The sequence below is a fragment of the Microchirus variegatus genome (genome assembly GCF_963457635.1).
Source record: "Microchirus variegatus genome assembly, chromosome: 13".
Classification (NCBI taxonomy): domain Eukaryota; kingdom Metazoa; phylum Chordata; class Actinopteri; order Pleuronectiformes; family Soleidae; genus Microchirus; species Microchirus variegatus.
Window position 1 is genome coordinate 6,977,396 of NC_139814.1, and position 21,366 is coordinate 6,998,761.

The following is a 21,366-nucleotide window of genomic DNA, read 5'->3' on the forward strand; positions in this document are numbered from 1 at the left end:
GCGGCTGCAGGACGAAAGAGCCCAAAGAGACGCTGAGACTGTGACTGGTCGGCTGAAATCTACTCCCGAGGCTGCTATTGACTGTCTGATAAGCTGACTGACACTGGCAACAGTGACCCACCTGCTCCCTCTCTCCAACTCAACACTGTTACACTATGAAGCAAGTCGTATTTTCTGTGCAGGACAATGATATAAATAATCAACAACAAAAAAAGAGGACATTATTCCGTAGAATTTATACGAACTGGTGATATTTACTTCCCCGTTCTCCTCCTCCTCTGTGTTATAAGGTGAAATAATAGATGTCCACTTCTTCGGAATATTTTTTATTGTATAAAAGAATTTGTATGTTTATTTTCGTTCTGTACAGTGTGTGTGTGTGTTTTTGTGTTTATTTGCCAAATAACACATCAGGAGTAGCCACATTGAGGTAGAACAGTGCCTGATGTGCTGTGTGTGTGTGTGTAGTCACGGCTTGAGTTAGTTAAGGTCCCGAGTCATTCGCAGATTCTTTGCATGCCACACTTTTGCTTTTGTTAAATGTGTTATTATTATTTATTATTAATGCATTTGGTGAAATATGTTGCATTTCAATTTCAATCCCTTTCCACAGGAATTTCAAACCCTTCGCATTTCAGTGACTTCCCTCGCAGTAAGAGGTTTATCTCTAATTCACAGCCATGTTGTATTATTTACATGCTAACAAATAGCCAAAGTTTTTATTTGTAGGGCTTTAATTAAATGACGTTGTAACGAGTCAATAAAAAATGAACCGAGTTGGTAAATTCTGAAGGTTGATCAATGGCACTTGTGTACGTCCATGAGTTTAAAAAAAAAAAAAAAAAGGAATAAAGATGTTTTTGGTAAAGTGAGGCATAGATTGCATGTTTTAGAATATGTGAACTTATTAAAGCTCCCATAGAGCGGTCCTATCGCACATATATGTGAGTTATGGAGGTCTACGTACATGTATTAACTTGTTTTTATGGTCAAAACCCGCCTAGTTGCTGTAAATGAGCCGATAGAAATCTCTCCTCGCTGAAGCTCTCGTCAGCCGCTCTGTTTCAGACTGAAGAGATCTCGCTGAGCCCGAGATTACAACAAAACCCAGCGTTCTCACTCAGCAGTGGCTGAACTGTGTGATTGGAACCTTCAGGGCTTCATAAACGAGGCAATGGCGCAGATGCACAACACAACAAAACAGCGTTAATTGGTTCTTCCGTTCTATGGGAGCTTTAATGTAAAGCAGGTGTAATGTCTCCACAAACAGCAGTTACCATAGAAACAGATGAGGGCGAGAACACTGGGTTGTTCAGAGCTGCAGACAGACAGGGTAATTACCCAGTAAATTATAAAGCGTTATTATATTAATGCTTAAATTACATTATATTAACGCTTATATTACTTAAAGCTAAACTGTAGAACTGCAATCTAGTCATAAAAATTATTACAAATGGGATTTCTTTCTGTTTTTTTTCCTTTGGCGGTCCTCAGTCCAATGTTGGGTTCCTAAATTGGCCCTCAGGTATCACAACTTTGACCCTGGTCTAAGGCGTATTTGTAAAATGATGTCTAAAAGGTTCTAGTCTGACACTTTTTCCTCTCCCAAAACTAAATGTAGATTTAATGATCTGTGGACTATGCTCTATACCTGTGTCTGGTGTTATAAGACAAATGTGGTAAAAGTTGACTCATATCTACGAGATGAAACGTTGCGCTTATACATTAAAAGACAATCAGCCATTTTCCCACTTTGCCTTTATTTGAATAACAAAATGGACGTCCTACACAGAACACATGATGCAATGTAACAATACAAAATCTACAAAACTGATACCGTTCTTGTTTTTGTTCAGCAGGTAGTAACAACTTTACAGTGTGAAGGGATAATAATACTGCGCTTTCTTTTTCTCCTTTCATTGATTCATCTGTATTTGGCACTTGACCACAAGATGCTAGGGAAGTGAAAGGTGGGACTGAAGTCCCTCATCACCTACATGAAATGTGCAGAAACCACACAGTATCTTTATGTATGTGTTTATTATCCACCTGTGAATATGTGACTGTACAAATCTGATCAGTACATCTGAGAACAGGCGTTTGGTGGATGTGGACGTTTTCTTCCCACTAACACCAAAGCTTCTTAGTTCTGACAGTTGTGTCATTTAATAACTCATCATCACCACAGTAGCACACGATTTGTCCTCGAGTTGTGAAAGTACACATTTAGAAGATGATGTGTGCACAAAAACGGGATTTCCACTGCTCTTTAATCATCATTAGACAGTTTACACACTGCGGGATGAGCCGTTACCGATCCAAATGACTTGATTAGATATGACATAAAGTGTAAAAGCCAATTGAGAAAGGTAGTTTGTGAAATTTTGCCACATTTATTGGTGGACTTTTCATGTTGTAGAGAAACTATGTAGCCTTCACTTGGCATCAAAACTCAAGACATGTTTAGTTAAGTCCATTGTGGGATACTGTAAAAACTCCACAGACTTGATGCGGCTCCTCATGTAAAAGGCTCATTCTGGGCTAATGAAAAACATGCAAACTCAGAAAAGGTTCTCGGTTGAACCGGTGACCTCGCTGTGAGGCGACAATGCCAGCCGCTGCAGCACCGTGTCACCCTCTCTGAATTGAATTTTTAATATCTCACTTTCACTTTTATTTTCTAGTGTTTTCAGATCTCTGGGTTTAAAAATATTAAATATCCAATGTGGTAAAATTTGAAAAAACAATTCCAAATCCTAAAATTCTACAGATTAAACATCCAGATAGACAAAGGATACGTAAAGTGGATTATCCTTCATATCCTAGATCATATATTTGATAGTTTTTTTTTTTTACCACAAATTATTCAAAATGTAAGTTTGGTTTGTTGGATTTGAGCATGCTGACTTTAAAGAATATTCTATATTAAAAAAAATTGCAATATAAATGTGAAAATGAGACATTGCAAACCTGAAGAGTTGAAAACAGTTATGGTTATATAATCTGTGAGTTAAAATCTGGTGAGACAGAGTTACTTCGCTAGGATATGAAAAATAGAATGACAGCAAATCTTTAGCAGTTTCCTGGGAAATGGTAAGTCCACAGTGAGAGAGAAGATGTTCATAGTTGAATGCATAGCACAATGTGTGGTCCTCTCATTAAAAAAACAAATCAAACATTTCTAGCATAAATATGAGTGAATATACTGTACAACTTTTTTCATATCATATTCGTCAAGTCAAAGAAAATGTTAATCGTCATATTCCAATAATTTATACGTCGTTTCTTTTATACGTGAATCTCTTCCACCGCGGCGAACAGCCACAGTGTAACCACACAGTAGAAGAATATATAAATACATACTATGTATTCTTAGAACATCTAACTTCTTTGATTTCGTTTATATACTTGTTTAACCATATTTTGAGGGGAGAAAAAAGACAGAATCACAGCTCGTGTTTTTATGCAAATGTCAAGTTTTGATCAGTGAAGTGTGTGTGAAAATGTCGTCTGTGGACATAAAACTTGGCATAAAAAGTCACTTTCAAAGAACAGATGACATCATCTGTGGTCAGAATTTTCCCCTTCATTTAGAAATTTGCGCGAGTTTTGGTTTGAAGTAACATTTCTCCAAAAATATACATTTAAAAAGAAGTCATCCCTTCTAAATTCTTTTGATTAAAACCTACACTTTTCCAGGTCTTAGTCATAATGTGAGCTGCAAACGCATCTCATGTTCTTCATTTCATTCAGTGTTAACATGGAGTTAGATCTTAATACTTTCTGTCCAGTTGTTACACAACAACTCAAGAGAGGATACAGAGAGGGGAGAGAAAAAAAAGCATTTAAAATCAGGAAGAATGCTTCCAAAAACAACAAATAAAAAGAAATGACAAGAATAAAAAAGTTGGATTCGGCTCAGCGTTCCTCGTGAATCTGTGGGATTATCCTCGCTGTTTGTCTTCTCCAACAGAGACAACACAGCCCTGATTCAGCGTCTAACAAGTCCGTGGTGGGATTTCAGTCCCTTGAGTTATGTTTGTACCATAGGTGACCCACGTTTTTCTGCTGCTTTTGACCTGGCATAGCGGCGCATGTACAATGTGTGCGTTACAAGTGCATGGTAGTTGTACTGCTGCATTTTGTGCATTTGTATGTGTGTTTTTGTGTCTGTGCATGTGCCTCTATGGCTCATGGGTCAATAATCTCAGGTGGGTCGACTGGGAGAGATTTTGAACTTTGTGAAATTAAAGTGTAAAAGAGAGAAGTCCAGTTTCTTACTGCCCAGCACTGCTGGGGTCACACTGAAGCAGTCGCACAATGGAGGGGTCACTCTTTGCTCCTTCAACAAACTCCTCCAGTGACAGTTTACCTGAGAGGGAGGAAGAGAGAGAGGAACATGATTAACATGATCGAACATAGTTTAAAGTGAGTTTCAGTTGTGTTCATACAGCAGCAGCAGCACACAGCATTTATCCCAGCATGAGTAAGAAACATTTATCCCATCAAACTTCTGAACATCTGGGCTTTTTCCGCAGTAGAAGCCGTGAAGCTGATAAACTTAGCCAGCATTGTGTGAACTCGTTTGACAATGTTTGAATGCGACAGACATTTGTTTACATTTAAAAATGACAGGAGATATGTTATGCAGGTGATGTCCCACTTCATTCAATTTTTCTTTGTCTTCACTGCTATAAGCACTGATTTAAGAAAGGGCAGAACAGCTTAGCGTAGCCTTAGAAAAAGCATTTAATATGTATTTTAGGCAAGGGCCTTGTTTTATGAAGGACGTCATCTTGTGCCACCATGATGTTTCTACAGTAGCCTGAATGGACAAACCAGGTAAAAGTGTATTCACGTTATGAAGCTTCTTATGCAAAGTAAGAATATAATCCTTTTTGGTATGCAAAGGCCACCATAGTGACAGGTGAATGGAGGGTCCTTCATTTGTTTTTTACATAATAAATATTACGTGTCACTAATTCTTTCACTTGTAAAATCATCAAGGAAAGTCTTACCGTCTCGATTTGTGTCCATCTGCCTGAAAATCTTATCTGTGCGCTTCTCAGGTGTGGCCTCGTCCTCGGGCATCTTCATCACAGAGGAAACCATCTTGTAAATGGCCTGAAATCAACAGGAACAGAGGCAGAGTAATGAGAAAAAATTTTATTTATACACAATCTTTATATCAAGTGAGGAGGAAGTGAGATTGATTATCACTCTCATGTTTGTCTCTTCTGCCTGACGACACTGCACAGTATCGATGAGGAAATGTGAAACTCTAGCGCAGTACTTCAAATATTTGCTGTTCATATTACGGGTGTACGTCAGTGGAGTAGACATGTCTTCATTTACAAACATTGTTGCTGCTGTGAAGAATTATTTCAAACGCACGTCTGGCAGTGACAACAAACTCAGTGAAGCAAACTTGTTTCTCATTTCCAGTCCTGTCACTGATACACAATCACTCCTCTCACTCCTGTGATCTATGTGACAAACACTGCGAGCACAGAGCCTGATGACACTTTTCACACTCAAGAGTCAACACAGTAAACATGAACCAGACACTCCATCAACACTCATTAACTAGTTAGTTACAGTAGTTACTGCATTGTTGATTGAAGATGACAAAGGACCGATTAGCAAACGGGGACATCTTAAGTAGTCAATCTAGCAGCTCATAATTTCACTGACAGGGAAAAAAAAACTTAAACGATAACATATATTCACATAGTTAATTATTGTATTGATTTCTTTAAAGCTGGATCAATCATTTAATCTGTAGCATGAACGAAAATCAAAAAAAAGCACTTCACTAAACAGCGTTTAACTATAAAATGAATCACTATTTACATTTCTAATCATTTTAATCTGGTGGTCAATACTTATATGGTAGAAGCAGCATGTTTTTGAGAGGGCATATACTTGTTTTTTTTTTTCATTTGATGGTAATATTTAACAATTTAAGGGAAATGTGTGAGACACTAGAGGTGCTGAGGAGATGATGCATGTTATTTTCTGACTCAGAGTGAGGATTAGACAGGGCCCCTTCCCTAAAGAAATACAGAGCTGTGTCTTATTTGTGGACATTGCTGGATATGAGAGGTCTTCACTGCTGCTGCTGCTGTCTATAATTACACAGCAGCTGGTTTTCCTGCTGTGGGCAGTCAAATGGTTTGGAGAGATAGAGGCATATGGATATATGTCACAGCAGCTGGTGTGGATGGTTGAGCAAAAGACCAGGGAACCGAATGGCGTTATACTGATGGCGTGCAATGACCACTGAGAACCCAAGGGCTACATGAAACCAGAACACCAGAAAGACTGAAAAGAAGAGAGGGCAACACAGCACACCCACCGTTACAATCTCCAGCATCTCTGCTCTGCTTATGTATCCGTTGCCATCCAGGTCATACATGCTGAACGCCCACTTCAGCTTCTGGTCCAGTCGACCACGTGAGGTCACGCTCAGAGCAATAATGAACTCCCTGAAGTCTATAGTCCCGTCTCCGTTGGCGTCAAACGTGCGGAAGACGTGTTCTGCGAACTTGGAGGCGTCTCCGTAAGGGAAAAAGTTGGCATAGATTTTCTTGAACTCTTCCATGGACAGTGCACCACTGGGGCAGTCCCTCAAGAAGCCCTTGTACCACTCGGTGATCTCGGGCTCGGTGAAGTCCGTGTTCTCCACCAGGTCCTGCATGACGTCAGGACGGAGCTTGCTGTTCTGTTTGCCCATGGTCGCTGCTTCTGTTGAGGCTGTGGCTGATGTAAGGGCGAAGGTGCGGCGGTGCTTTCGACTGCTGTGGCGGACAAATAAAAGAAAAGAGGAGAGAATGAAAAAGGTTGTTAAGAGATCTTTTAGAGGGAGGAAGCACAAAGCTGTAACAATGACAATTAAAAGTCCAGACACATGTCCATGTAATTAAATTAGTAACAGGTACTGTTGTTCACAAAAACAACTTTTCTTATGATGTTTTTACTGTCCATAAGATGCCACCATTGAGCTATTTTGTTGACAGAAATTATGGGTTCTTAAGGATTTCTGTAGGATTAACATAATAAAAAAGATGTATTTGTGAAACAAAACAAAGACCTGCACAGTAAAAGCTATTTGTTCATTTGGTGCTGTTGCTAAATTGGTGCATCCTCAAGACTTAAGGGAATTAGTCATTCACAGAGACTGGGTTGTGAGGGATTTATATTTTTTCTGTCTAACTTCATATTTACATATGAATACAGTGGTTTATCATAAACATATCTCTTGGAAATAGCTAGTTTACCTATTCAAAAAAAATATTGAGTGTTACAGAAATGGCAGTAAATAGTCAGAAATGTTCATGCACACATTTCCTATTAGGTCACAACACTGTGTTATCTTTAAAAAGTGGCTCCACATATAAAAAGTTTGGGGTAAAACCTAACTAGCCTGAATATATATCTTGTTGTTGTTTTGTCCACCATTTTCTCTATTATATTGTTTAATTATGTTTATTTATTGTTTTAAATAGAAAAAAATGCAAATCACAGTTATCAGAAAAACAATCACAGTATGCAAGATGAATAAAAAGCAGGTCGAAAAACGTCACCATGCAAATGCAGCACGAGACCATCAAATGTTCTCAGGGTGCTACCACAAAGGAACAACCACACCTACACTCGCAAAACATACTGCAGATAACACCAGCACATGCCATGTTCAGCTGTGCGTGCATCTCTGCTGCAGCTGCAGGAACACGGCACGCCTCGACACACATGATCCACATCCTTCATTTTAACAGTGGAGGCAGTTTCAGCTTCAATGTAAAAAATGTAATGTTTCATAACAAAAGTCGGGATGATCAGACATGGTGTGTTCCAGAAAATTCACAAACCTCTAAAAAACAAGAGGGACAACGGGGAGTTTTATCCTCAACAGAGGACACAGTTCATCGTCTCACCCTGCAGCTAATGTGCTTAACACTTTCTCTTGTCACGCTGCTAGCTGCTGCCGAGCTCTCCAGCCCGAAGAGAACAGGCAAACTGTTCCAAGCTTACCCGTGGATAACGACAGATAAAATCAGCAATGTCAGGTTAGGCCAAAGCAAATTACAGAAGCACCTTCCAGGCAGGAAGGGACGTAAAGATCTGAATTTCCTGCCAATATTTGAAGAGTTAAAAAAGAACATACAGGAACACACTTTTTTTTCCTCCTTTAAACAAAACACTTGCTAAAACAGCAATCCATCCCATTCATCCAGTCATTCAGCTGATCTGTTTGATCAAGGCTTACTGAGAAAAAAGGCATCATAAGCACTGCACTTCCCTGGTAAGTGGGTGCTTCACTTTAAATGTGCTTTTTCTGGCAATAAAAAATTAATGAAACATTTATAATAAGTGCTGCTACACTGACAAGTTCAGGAAAACATTTACAGGCACTCAATGAGGAAATGGTGATAGAAACAAGACCATTATACATGCATTTTCATTACTTTTTTTTCCAACTGCCATTTGCAGACTCCATCCTCTTCTGTATTTACGTCGCATACACTCATACACGCATAAACAACCAACAATAACAACGTCCATGAACTGTAAAATATTCACTTCCTTAAGCTAACAGAGGCCTACATTTCAGCTGGGTTAGGGTCCTCAGCTCCTCACACACACAAGTTACACACACCCGGTTTAGCCTAAAATTAGATTTTGGCTTGAACAAATATTATATTATATTGACATTGCAGTAAGCTGTATTGCAATTTAGATAAATTTCCATTAATTGTTCCACCCTACACTACAGTATATGCCAAAATATGCAAATAACATTTACACAAAGCAAGCCAATCCACTTTTCTCTGTTGATAAGAGTATTAAAATGAGGAAAAATAATGGCACAAAAAGAAATCAAGGGACATTAAGAATAGACAAAAATGTGCGATAAATTGTGATTAATCGCGAGTTAACTATGACATTAACGCGATTCATCGCGATTAAATATTTTAATCGTTTGACAGCACTAATTTTGACCAAAGAATATCACAGGCATGTTCATTGGGACTCCAGGGACCTTGGAGAAATATGGTATAATACGAGTCCTTTCAGATTTTACATCAGGAAAAACCAAACCTGTTAAAAGTTACCAATAAAAAATAGCCCACTTGAGTCACATAGCATTGAAAAATCCTTGTTTTATGGTCTGCTTTTGTTCTGTGCCCTAAAGTTGCTGCATGAACACATTAAAACACTGGCTGCACTCAACATCTCTTCTCCACTACACCAGGCTTTATTCACCATAAGCTTTTGCATGTCTTGCCTTCATAAATGCAGCGGGGGATCTATGAAACACCACCATCATCATCATCATTTTACCACTGTGTGAGCATTCACACACAAATCTAATCAACCAGCCGACGTCATCCTGGCCACCGCCATTCATTTAATTCCTAAATTCATTCTTTGTCTGTCACATACTCTGCAATCAGACGTTGAAGTGCTTAATGGATCGCGGAGCACTTCCATGATTGTTGAGGCTATGTTGTCATGACAACTGACCGTACATATACCTCTTTGTCACAACTCGTCAGAAAGAGAACGTCACTTTACATATTGCACTGGTGTCACAGTGGAGTGTAAAAATACTTGCTGTGAACACAGTGTCATCTTGTTTAATTGCTTTTAGCTGCAGCTCTAAATCACACACAGAATGTGTAACGCAGCGCGATTTACAGGCTGTATTTAGGCAAGAGTTTAATATTTAAAACACTATCAACCAGGACTGTTTGGCATTTCTGTTGATAAATAACCAATCATTGCCATAGTCATATTTAGCATATAAAGTAGGCTTTAACAAGTAACTGCAAAGAAAACAGTGTAATGTTTATCATCAACATGTTGTCCTGTGACAGATAATGTCTTAAAATGCTACACTGATGGAATTAACCCAAAAAAGATTAATGAATTGTTCTAAATGTTTCAGTGATCTGACATACACTGATTAAAGTCACGTTTACTGTCACGTCAAACCAAAGAAAACAAACCAAAGGTCAACACTGGTCAGCTATTACTGATAGTGGATTTTAAACGGGACTCCCTGGAAGAAGATATCTTGTATCTCAAAGGGACCTTCCTGGCTAAATAACAGATAAATAAATCATTCATAAAATCTTAAAAAAAGTTCAGTTTCAATCGATCAATATTAATCAAAATCAGTAGAAAAGCTGAGCGAGATTCTTAGTTTTGTTCAAGAAAATAATGCAAAACATTCATAAACATTTGCAAATTTTAAAATCTGGGGAATGAGTTTCTTATGCAATCATTAAATATTACATTTATTACCTTTTACTTAAATGGATTAAGAATAAGGTAATCACAACAAGACCAATGTTTACAACTAAATTATCCTATTTATAGCAGTTTTATTATTCAGTGCTCTGATGTCAATGGCTGAACAACTTGGAAAAAATATCTAATTGTGAGTTTTTTTTAACAAATATTTTGATTGCAATTTGAATTGCAATGTAACTTTTTAAATAATTCCAATATTTGCTGTGATTAAAACCACATGTAACATTTCCTTATGACACAACATCTACATATTTACTTCAATACTCTAATGCAAGGATGATAACTTCATGATCCTGATATGTATACTGCATTTTCTTTAACTGGCACAGAACACAACAATCAGAAATGTAATGATTCAATCACATGCTTTGCTATGATGATTTGCTAATTGCTATTAGCATCGTTTCAAATTGCGATTTTAACAATCAGTTCGGCCCTAACGATATCAAACACCACAAACAATTCAGGGTAAAAGTCAGTGTATGTTTTAAAAGAATCATAGACAGACCTCGACTGAACATCCCTTCTCAACAGTCACCCTAAGAACCTGGCTATTTCTGTCTCTCCTGAGATCACAGTCCACAATTAACCACTAAGACTCTTACCTGCTGCTGCGGGCAGACCTGCCATGACATTGTTACATAATCACGGCTTTGACAAGTGCACAGCTCACGTGGTCAAGTTTCTGCCACGACCATCTCATGAGGTCAGGACAAGCAAGTGAACACTGGTTAAACCTCCTGAGTGCGCCTGAGAACACAGCAGGCTTGATATAATGGCGGTGACCTCAGCCTGATGGCCGGGTATTAACAAGAACACACGGTCACTTTCAGCTTCTAATGACACTAATGACAGTACACACATAATCATCATGTATTCAACCTGTTAGGCTGTGCGACAGGCTTAAACCCTAAAGCCACCAAGAGAAAAGCTCCTGGAGGCAAATCCTCATGCAAAAACTGACAGCATTTCATGAAAAATCTTTCTATTTTAGTCAAATTGTTGTACGCAGTCAAAGACAGATGCACAATTGCAAGTATTTAGAGCACAAACTGCATTAAGAAAATACACATGGGCTTCCAGAGTCTTCCAGAAACCAACAAGTGAAAATATACTGTTTTGAATGGGAAAATTTGCCTTTTTAATGTTTTGTCTTCTTCAGTAAATTATGTCTCCATTTAGAGGGAAATAGGTAATGCAAAAGCACCTATGATTAGACACCAGTATGATTGACACACTGGAGTCTGATGCAGGTGACACAACCAACTCTTAGTTATTTATTTCCTATAACATTTACTTAAATGTCATGGTTTTCACTGGTAGAATGTCTTGTTTTAGTACAACCAATGGCCCCAAACCCAAATTTATTCAATCTGCAAAACTATCGGCAACTCAGAAACAGGAATTCATAAATGCTCACTAGTTTTATTTGAAAATATAGAAGCTTTAACCAGCCTGAGGAAGAGCTCCTCTTGTTAGCCTGAATCTGACTCGTTCTGGATTAATAATTTGGTATAATCAAAGAAAAACCTGATAAGAAGATGTCTTGTCCTCTTGAATTTTCAACTTACAACTATGGAAAATGGAAGAAGAGCAGCAGACATGGTCCCGTTGCAGTCGGTATACATCTACACTAACAAAAGTCTGCAGTGCAACAGTCTGTCCATGCTTGCTCGTGAATCAAAAGCCCTTCACACGCCGTTCATCCCAGTACATCTTGTTGCCGGCTTATGTAACAGACAGGAGTCTCCATTTATATCCTGCAGGTAAATCTTAACCCTGGAATCCCACAGTAATCCCAGAGCAGAGAGTAACAGAGAGCTAGCCTGAGGTCCACAGAGAGCCGCACTGGCTGAAAACGAGCCTCTATCAAAGACAGTGATGTTATGAATGAAACATTCATAATGCAATATAATCCATCTGTCAACAGTCTGCAGAGCTGGGGTCACTCATCCTCACACTAACACGCATTTGCAATATGATATTTTACCTGCAGGTAAAATAATGATGTTTCTTTTAAGCTGCGATATTAAAAATGACAACTGCAACCACCAAGAGACTGCAGCTCAAGTCAAAATAAAACGTGGTTTTGATTTGAAGCAACACCACACAGGCATGATGTTGAGGATGTCAATGTATGTCATCATCACCCTCCTTCTTCTCTTTACTATCTAAGAAATAAATCAGTAACTTCCTTCTCTGTACCGAGAATGTTTGCATCTCTCTGTGCTCTGTATACATTATTACTACAGTCCAAGTTACAACATTCCTTTTTTGTACATTATTTAATTTATTTATATGTTGTTCTTGGGTCATCTTTAAGGAACACCTCTCGTTTCACTATTACATAAATGTAATTAACCACAACCTGTTTTTATTTATATGAGAGTTATTTATATTTATTATAGAGTTATATTGAGCATCTGAATTCATGTCAATTGGCAGGTTAATAACATATAGCCTCTCACTGATGCCAAAGGACAAAATAGGAAATTATACAAAAAGGCAATAGTAACCCAAATAACCACAAGTTAGTAAACCTCAAGACAGACCGGCTATACCTACAGAAGACCAAACAGGGTGCTGCTCTGACCACTTCATTAGGTGTCATGTGTACCTATTTAAGTGGCCAGTAGGTGTAAACACATCAGGTGGCAACAAGACTCTTGGTGAATGTTTGCAGTAATTAAAACCTCTCAACAATAATTAACAAGTTGAGACTGCATATGACTTTGCTATAAACCACACTGTTACTAATGAAAGGTATACTTTGAAAACATCTATTTTAGGTTTTGTGACACAGGTCTTGTGAATGTCAGAGGGATCGCAGGGATGGGGCAGCTCATATTTCAAAACGAGAGGGGAACACCAGGCTGCATTCAAGCAGCTGGGAGTTCTGCAACACTGCTATAAATGTATTTAATGTCTTTAATCAGGTTCAAAATGATGACGTCCTAAAATATCTTGTTTTCTCCACAAAAGATATTCAGTTTACTGTCACAGGGTAGAAAAGTACAACATTTAAATTATTAAAATTTGATTTTTTATGTTTATTATCAAAATAGTTGGCACTTAATTTAGAAGTAAATTTCCGAGCAGCATAATTAATCACAAAAACAACACAAATCACAACATTTGTTCCAGCCGCAAATGCAATATGTGGCTAAAGGTATCTGCTTTGTTTTCACCTCACACAGTCCCTTCAGAGGAGTTACATTTCTGTATCAACCAAGTTAAACTGTTCGAGTAACTTCGCAACAAAACATGCCTGTAAAGACAAGGTAACAGAGGGACAAGGCAGGCAAAGAAGTGGTAAATATCACAGTGTGACGCACAATGAGTCACATCAAATCTGGTCGACAAAGTGACTGACAATACTTCGTTTCTCATCTGTGCCATTTTGGCTCAGATGTTTTACGATTTCTAAAAAACTAATGACCTGCAGCTCTCATCATTATCCAGTCACACAACATTACTTCTGTTCCCCCCTTCTGTTCGTCTTGCAGCTACAGCCCATTTGTGATCACATGTCTGATCAGCCAACACGTGACGACCACCGTCAAACGCTGCGGCTGAGCAGCATAGCTGTGGGAGCAGCAGAGCTCACATTACAAGTATCATTATCAGCGCTGTTCAGTGTAGCGTGCTTATGCGGCTCCTTGAATATCTGGCTGAAACTCTATCTTCTGTTTTATTCAGTGTAAGGTCAAAGCTGCTGGACAACTCTTGCTCTGAGAAAATGAACATCGTCAGCTGCAGGCTTTACTCTGTTGCTTTCAAACACCATCACTTGGCAGTGGGTAAAAGAAGGTTATAATAATTTTCAATTATTTAAGTAAAAGAAAACATTCATCATAAAAGAAAAAGATGTCATTTAGCCAATTTCAAAAATTAAATGACATCTACTTTCAATTGAATGAAAAGATGAACATCAGAAGACACTTTAAATTCAGTGTTCAGTCACAAAATATCATCCAAGCTGCATTCACAGTGTCCTCTGCTGGATTACTCTTCTATCTGATGCACTTCTAGGCTGTGCATGCACTGTAAAGTTGCAGTGTGCAGTCATATTAATAAAAAGAGCATTTATGTAACAAATTTGTGGTCAATGTCTAATGCAGACATTATTTTTTAATTAATTGATATCAAATAATGTAAACAGACATTATGAATCAAAATTAAATCAGGAGATCAGTAGCAGGATCATTTGGATAATTATTGAAAAATACTAGCCTTTGAATACTTAAAGCACAATTCAGACCAACAGTAATGCAAACTTGTGACAGTTTCAATAAAATGTTTAAATTCAGGCAGAGGTCATGACATCAGATTTGCTACCTTTGACATGGCAGGATCCACAACAGTAATCAAATGTAGCTCATCAGCTAAATGCCAAATACAAGTATATCTCTGCTAGTTTCCAGTACTCTGCTGCCTCGCATACTGCAGCTAAAAGTGTAAACAAACCATTCTATTCTTAACCAACAGTTACCAACACAAGTTTGTTCACACGCTCTTACCAAACCAACTGCTGCTCAACAACTGTTGCTGATCTGACTGTAACATAGAAAAAGCATCTCATTCTTGAGGGTTTGTGTCATAATTCATATAACAGCTGACAATTGGGCGATTAATTAAGAAAAGAGCCAGATGGCTAAAATATCTAAAATAACCATTTGTTGCAAAATTTGCATGGTCAAGTCTCACATGACTGTGAGCTGAGTCCACAGATCATTCACAGTGCCCTCTGCTGGATGGCTTGCTACTTACTTCTGTCTGATGCACTTATAGACCGTCTATTTTGAATTCAAACGTGTTTTAAAGGTTTTAGTTTGATTAACTGATATCAAATAATGTTATTGTACATTGTGAATTGGAATCAAATCAGGAGATATGTAGCAGGGGATTCAAATTTAGTTTGAGCGAATTACGGGTCATTCGAAATTTGTCCAAGCATGATTTTTGGTAAAAGTGACGACTAAAAATCCCATCTATCATTTCTTTGACAGACCTGAGGCAGCGAGTTAATCATAATGCAGCACACATGAGCTGACATTGTCAGCCAAGAGTGCTGCATGCATCAAAGCACTGCAGAAAACCACAAGCTCATGACAGAGAGGCCATTATGAGGCAGTGAATGAGAACAAGATAAAAACTGTCAAAGAAACGTGTCATCAACTGCACGACGGCAGGCAGAGCTGCACAACACACTCGGGTCTACTCTGGACACACACATGCAGCACATTGTCAAAGATTACACAAAGAGAATTCTGTTTGCTTTACTCTGGAAATGTGTATTTCCCTGAAACAGCCAGGCACATGCAGCAGTGATGGAAATGTCAATCTGTCCTGTGACTGAACAACTCTCACTCATCTACCACTGAAATGTGGTTTTCAGTCCGAAATGTCCGAAAGTGTGACTGGAGAGAAACTGTTTGTATTTCCGCCTCAATCTGAATCTCCCCCTTCCTCCTTCAGTTGAATCTGGTGGTCAGTTTTGCTCTCATTTGTAAACAAATCAATATTTAATAAATACATAAGAAGCATGTCCCCTGGCTGCTTCCTCTTAAGCCTCATTCACACTAAAATGTTGCTAAAACGAGATGATAAACACCAGTGGTTGGTCAGCCCCTGTTCTGTTAAGTGTTAGGACTGGGAATTATGACCTAAAAATAAAGATGTGACACACTTGATATACAATTTTAAATTTTACAAAATTCATACAGATGTCTGCATTTGTTTCAACAATAACATTTTAAACATGAACCTTGGGCTTAAACTGCAACCAAGCACAAAGCACTGTCTGCTCCCTTTCGCTGCAATTGCATTTAAACAAAGTTTAGACACTGTCTGACTCTGCAAAACCAAACCAGTCCCATGCTAATGACAAGACCGAGCCTTTTGTGGGAACAAACTCTTCACTGTTTGCTGCTGCCATCATGTTAAGTCTCTCTGAGGGAAAATCAGGAAGATGCAGTGCTGTATCAATATAAACTAAGGAAGCCCAAGAGGAGTTATGGAGGTGGAAGTTAAGTAATTAATCAATTAATTGCACAGCTTTAATTAGCTTGTTCACCCAATGATGCTGATCGGAGCCAAATCAGATAAAAACTTGCATGTGTCATTTGAACTGGGAGTAAATGCTGATTAAACACATTGCCACTGATGAAAAAACCATTTCAAGCCAGGTTAAAAGATGTTTTTTGACCAGTGAGAATGAAGAGAAGTCTAACTCAATGCAGAAGAGCGTTGACTGCAACCCAGACAAGCCTAACTACAGAGGATGCAGCCAGTATAGCCAGTGTGGCCCAGACTAAAACCACAAGACACCCACATCATCAAAAATAGATCATCTGTTCAAATTTAGCAAACATTTGTAAGCGTTTAGCATCTTGAAATGTTTGCAGGGAGGGTTTTGACACCAAGGCGGCTATTATCCTGACTCCACCCTTGTGTCCGCACCTACACAGGTCTTTCCTTTCTGTGTTCTATTGGCTGACCAACATGGTGTGTTTTATTTAGAAAGTTGCTAAAAACATATTTGAATGCCACAGAGATTCACAGACAATAAAACACCATGTTTTTACAGCATCTGTGTGTCATTACTACTTCTGTTTCCTCTGTGACTGAACAGCTTTGATACGAGATTTCCGTCAGGGGCCTGTGAACCTCACCACTATTTACATTTATTTATTTTCTCCATCTGTGTCCACTTGTGCCTTTTCAACACCATCACCCTCTCTCATCACCTCTTCTACACTTGTTTACTTCCCACATCAAACCACAACGGCCTTCAATTACCACAAGCCACCAGCCAAAAGGAGTACATATGCACAGGGACAAGTCCTATTTCGTGCAGGCAACTTTGAAAAGCAGCGATCTCATCTTCAGTCTCTTTAATCCTCAGCTCTACTTAAGCTGCTTGCCTGGTGGAAACCCAAAACCAGCATGGTCAAAGCAACATAGGCTTAGAAAAACTGATGATTTTCCTTAATAAATGACAATTTAGTCATTAGAGCAAAACAATACCAAATGTCGCACTAAATAAGCATTTCATGTAAAGTTCATGTAAATCACAATCCATCTTAAATTCACATATTATTTTTACAAAGAGACAACTTAGCCCAAGTCTTCAATTTAATGATTCTATTTCTATGCTAATTAAAAATGCAATATAATTCCTATATCTACATTCTCATCCTTGCATTAGAGTGCAGTGGTTAGCATTTGTGATTGCGTAATGTGTTAAGGAAGCATCACATTATAATTACACCGTGTATGATAAACTGAAGGTTGACTTAGAAGAATTATATTGCAAATCAAACTGTAATATGTGTAAGGCAAGATTAATATTGTTGATTCATAGTTTCAGCCACAAAAACAATTCAGTTTGGAAGATGACACCTGAGAATAAGAATGCAGTCTGGCTTGATAAATGACTTCCCCTCAATAAAACTTTAGATAAGACAGCATCCATTGTCTCAGTGGGAAACTTGCCTTGGAATAAACAGTGTCTGCAGCATGTAAACAGTGCATACACTACACAATAACAAATGAACAAACACATTAATTGCACATTAATTCCCTCTTAAACCCTTTATGTTTGTACACTCTTTATGCACTGTAACTTCACACATCTGTGTACAGTCGACGAGACATATGTTCACAGGAAAACACTTGTTATTGTAGTATATAATCATCAGTTCAATAAGTCTACACATCTCTGCTCTCCTGCTCAAATTCACTGAAATACTCGGCCTCAAGACTGCCTTTTTGTTTCCTGTCATCAAGTAAACACAATGTTATAACATTTAATAGCTAGTCTAGATACATATTACAGATATTCACAATTAATTTTATCTGTCAGACATCCATGATTACAAATGATAAATCATAACACATGTATCCATGTATATCTACAACTTAATTCTGACTAGTTGTAATTTCAGGGGGAATTTAGGATATGTTTATCTAAAATGTTGACCGGTCTTGATTAAACGGTTCATACCTCACAATGGAATTATGGATAATCATAATTTAGAGTGAGATTTTCTTATTCCATGAGCTTTGTCATTTCAAATACCTTCACTTCAGTTGCGGCTAATGACAAAGGGAAACAAAATCTGTCACTACACTATGAATATACAACACTACCACTTTATGGATAGTCATATTGTAGTGTAGAAATATCTACACTTTCATTTTGACCAGTTATAATTCCAGGGCAATTGAATTTATGTTGAAGTGGTTTGACCAATCTGGATAAAAACGTACACATCTGAACGTGGAATTAAGGACAGTTTGAGTTATTTTTAAATTCTCCAAACTAGTTTGGTTTATCTGGATTTGGTAGTTTGAGAATGTGAAAATAAGGATATGTGTGACCAGTTATAATTCCAGGGGAATTGTAGTTATCTTGAACTGGAACGGTGAGTAGACAGGATTAAATAGTAAATATGACAAACTGGAATTTTAGGGAGATATTCACAATTCACACTGTGACGAAAGTACAAATGAATTAATACCGCCGGTGTTAACACATGAATGGAAAAGTGTCATGTTATTTGTCCTGAGAAGAATAACATTAATGTGAATAGTAAAAACTTTCATTTTGGCTAGTACGAATTTTATTACATGTATCTCTACATGAACCAGTCTAGCTATGTAGGGTTAAAACGGCTTTTACCGAACACAGCTGCTCTGGAGGTTCAACCAGAAGAACGGGATAACAAACGTGGGTAAAGCTTTATCCGCTACTAGCATCATCTACTTAGAGTCGCCATACGGCAGAGTCACGGAGGAGAATGTTGGTTAAACACAGGTTTTCCCGTAGTTTAACCCGGACATATTACATGTCAGCAGCTTCAACCTGTGAACTAAACTCACCTGCGAGACAAAAAAAAACCTAAAAAAAACTAACAGGAAGCGGACAAACTACGAGGGAGGGAGCAGAGAACAGGGAGCAGAGAACAGGCACCGTCGCGACAACTTACCTCGCTGTGAAGTTGTTGTTAAAAGTGTCCTTAGTAGTCCATGGGCTCGCGTCACTGGGGCAGACGGGTGGACAGTTTGAAGGGAGCGGGTTGAGCAGGTAAGCAGGAGCCGCACAGGAGCAAGAGTTCGCCGGTTGCTCTCACTTCAAACTCCAGCAGGTTTGTTCCCAAGCAGCTTCGCTCCACTCTGCTCCACCACCAGCCTCTCACAGGCGGTGACGTCAAGGCTGCTCGTCACGTGGTAGAGCGGCGGGCCAATGAGAAGCCGCGTTGTCAGTAAACATTTTATTCCATGAATGTGTTCGCGTTCTATGTGCTGGAATCAGGCAAAAATACATAACATATATATCTATATATATCGCTCTATATAAATAGATATATATTGTATTTTAAAATAAAATAACAAACACCCAAATAATAAATGTATCAAAAATAAAGAGCAAAATACAGCAGCCACACCATATATCAAAATAAAATACTGTATTCTTGTATTTTCAAAATAATAAAAAAAATACTCTGATTCAAGGAAGTCTTGATTTACTTTCTTAGTGTTCGGTAACAGATGAAGCCCACAATGAAGCAGCAAACATTCAACACAGTACAATTGCATAATTAAGTCTATAGCTGTACAACAACAACAACAACAACAACAACAATCAGGTAGTCATATTTAAATGTATCATTCCTATTACCATCCAATACAATGATCATTGAGAAGCCAATAATCATGACATGACGAAGTGACCCTGTCAAGTTGTACACAAAGCATAGCACGGACGGATTGGGAACATACATTCAAAGTCTCAAAGAAATCAATAACTACAATCACTAAATAAAAAAAATAAAAAAACGGTAACTGAAGTGTGGCCCTGCAAGCTTGTGACTTAGTCAATGTGTTGCTGTGTGTGACTTTCACAAGTCCAGGCAAATTAAAGTGGACACCAAGCACCGGGACGATGTCCAGTCTGCAGCAGATCCTCTCGTATTGTATTTTTACGATGTCATCGTGTTGTTTCAAAGAAATTCTATTGTATATTATTATTTTACAGTATACATATATATATATATATGTATGATCTTAAAGTATTTTGATACAAAATGAGATAGATCATCATGACCACCATGCTAATGAAGTGTATTAGCAATCTAATTATTTGCATTGATTTAATAATAAAGACTGGTAAAACCTGTCTTTTGAGCTCTTCTTTAAAACTGCACTTGCTTTGCACAACCCCCAGTTAAAATGTTTTTGCTGCACTGACAAAATAATAAGCGTATTTAATTCTCAGTATTGCATAATGATGATGAGATAGATTATGATGATAACAATCGGCATGTCTTTGCTGTGGCAGGGTACAGGTGTTCCCATACAGGCACACTGAGAGCCATGCTTTGCCTAAGATGATTAGTGGCAGTCAAAGCCACAGAGCTAATTCAGCCAGTGCTTCTGGGAGCTTTTTCTTAATGGCCTAATCAAGTACACGGAGAGAGAGGTCTCTCCTGCTGTTGAGTCAGCAAACTCCCTGTCACACCGGTGGAGACAATGCCCAATCATTCATTACATTCAAAAAGCAAACATCAAAGATATGATTTAAATGTTTGATAAGCATTAATGACACGTGCATACACCATCTTACCTTCTGTGAGATTAAATTTCATACTGCACTTCTCTCTGTAACTTGTCCAAATAAATGGCTCATAATGTTGAAATGTAAAAACACTGAAATGTGAATGAAATGAATTCCTTGTTGCAAATGTGTCACTCTGAGGAAAATCTAAAACAATATATATATATTTCCCAACACAATAGTACATCAGTAAACCTGTGATCACAACCTAAGTGAAAAACATATAAAACAACACATTTACAAAAAGTGAGAAAATAATGGGGCCTGGTTTGGTGCAAATCTAAGGTTACAACAAGAAACCCGCACCATGAAATCATTGTATTCCATGTTTAAAGCATATGTTGAAAACAGAATAATTGAAAACATGAATTAAATGCACATCAATTACTTTGATTAAACATTTTTCCAACACAACACTACAAATT

The 21,366-nt window shown here is 38.1% G+C and overlaps 1 protein-coding gene across 5 annotated transcripts; it reads right to left on the bottom strand.

Moving 5' to 3' along the window:
* Positions 1-1,758: 1,758 nt before the first annotated feature.
* Positions 1,759-19,509, bottom strand: LOC310935767 (neurocalcin-delta B). 5 transcript variants are annotated; one of them, XM_083899715.1, is made up of 4 exons: positions 19,314-19,509; positions 6,359-6,797; positions 5,019-5,124; positions 1,759-4,372 (listed from the first exon to the last, which is right to left on the bottom strand). In XM_083899715.1, the coding sequence occupies exons 2-4, from the start codon at positions 6,734-6,736 to the stop codon at positions 4,278-4,280; spliced, it is 579 nt and encodes a 192-aa protein (XP_083755841.1). In that variant the 5' UTR covers positions 6,737-6,797; positions 19,314-19,509; the 3' UTR covers positions 1,759-4,277. The 5 variants fall into 5 exon arrangements, with proteins under 5 accessions (XP_083755841.1, XP_083755837.1, XP_083755839.1 ...); XM_083899711.1 differs by having other exon boundaries at positions 6,359-6,800; XM_083899713.1 differs by lacking the exon at positions 19,314-19,509 and adding an exon at positions 12,311-12,383 and having other exon boundaries at positions 6,359-6,800.
* Positions 19,510-21,366: the final 1,857 nt, after the last annotated feature.

Bases quoted from the DNA above. Each gene is read 5' to 3' on its own strand.
- LOC310935767 (XM_083899715.1), bottom strand. From the start codon at position 6,736: ATGGGCAAACAGAACAGCAAGCTCCGTCCTGACGTCATGCAGGACCTG. The intron at 5,125-6,358 runs GTGGGTGTGCTG...TGTTGATTTCAG, and splicing joins AGATGCTGGAGATTGTAACG to GCCATTTACAAGATGGTTTC. The intron at 4,373-5,018 runs GTAAGACTTTCC...CCTCCCTCTCAG, and splicing joins GATGGACACAAATCGAGACG to GTAAACTGTCACTGGAGGAG.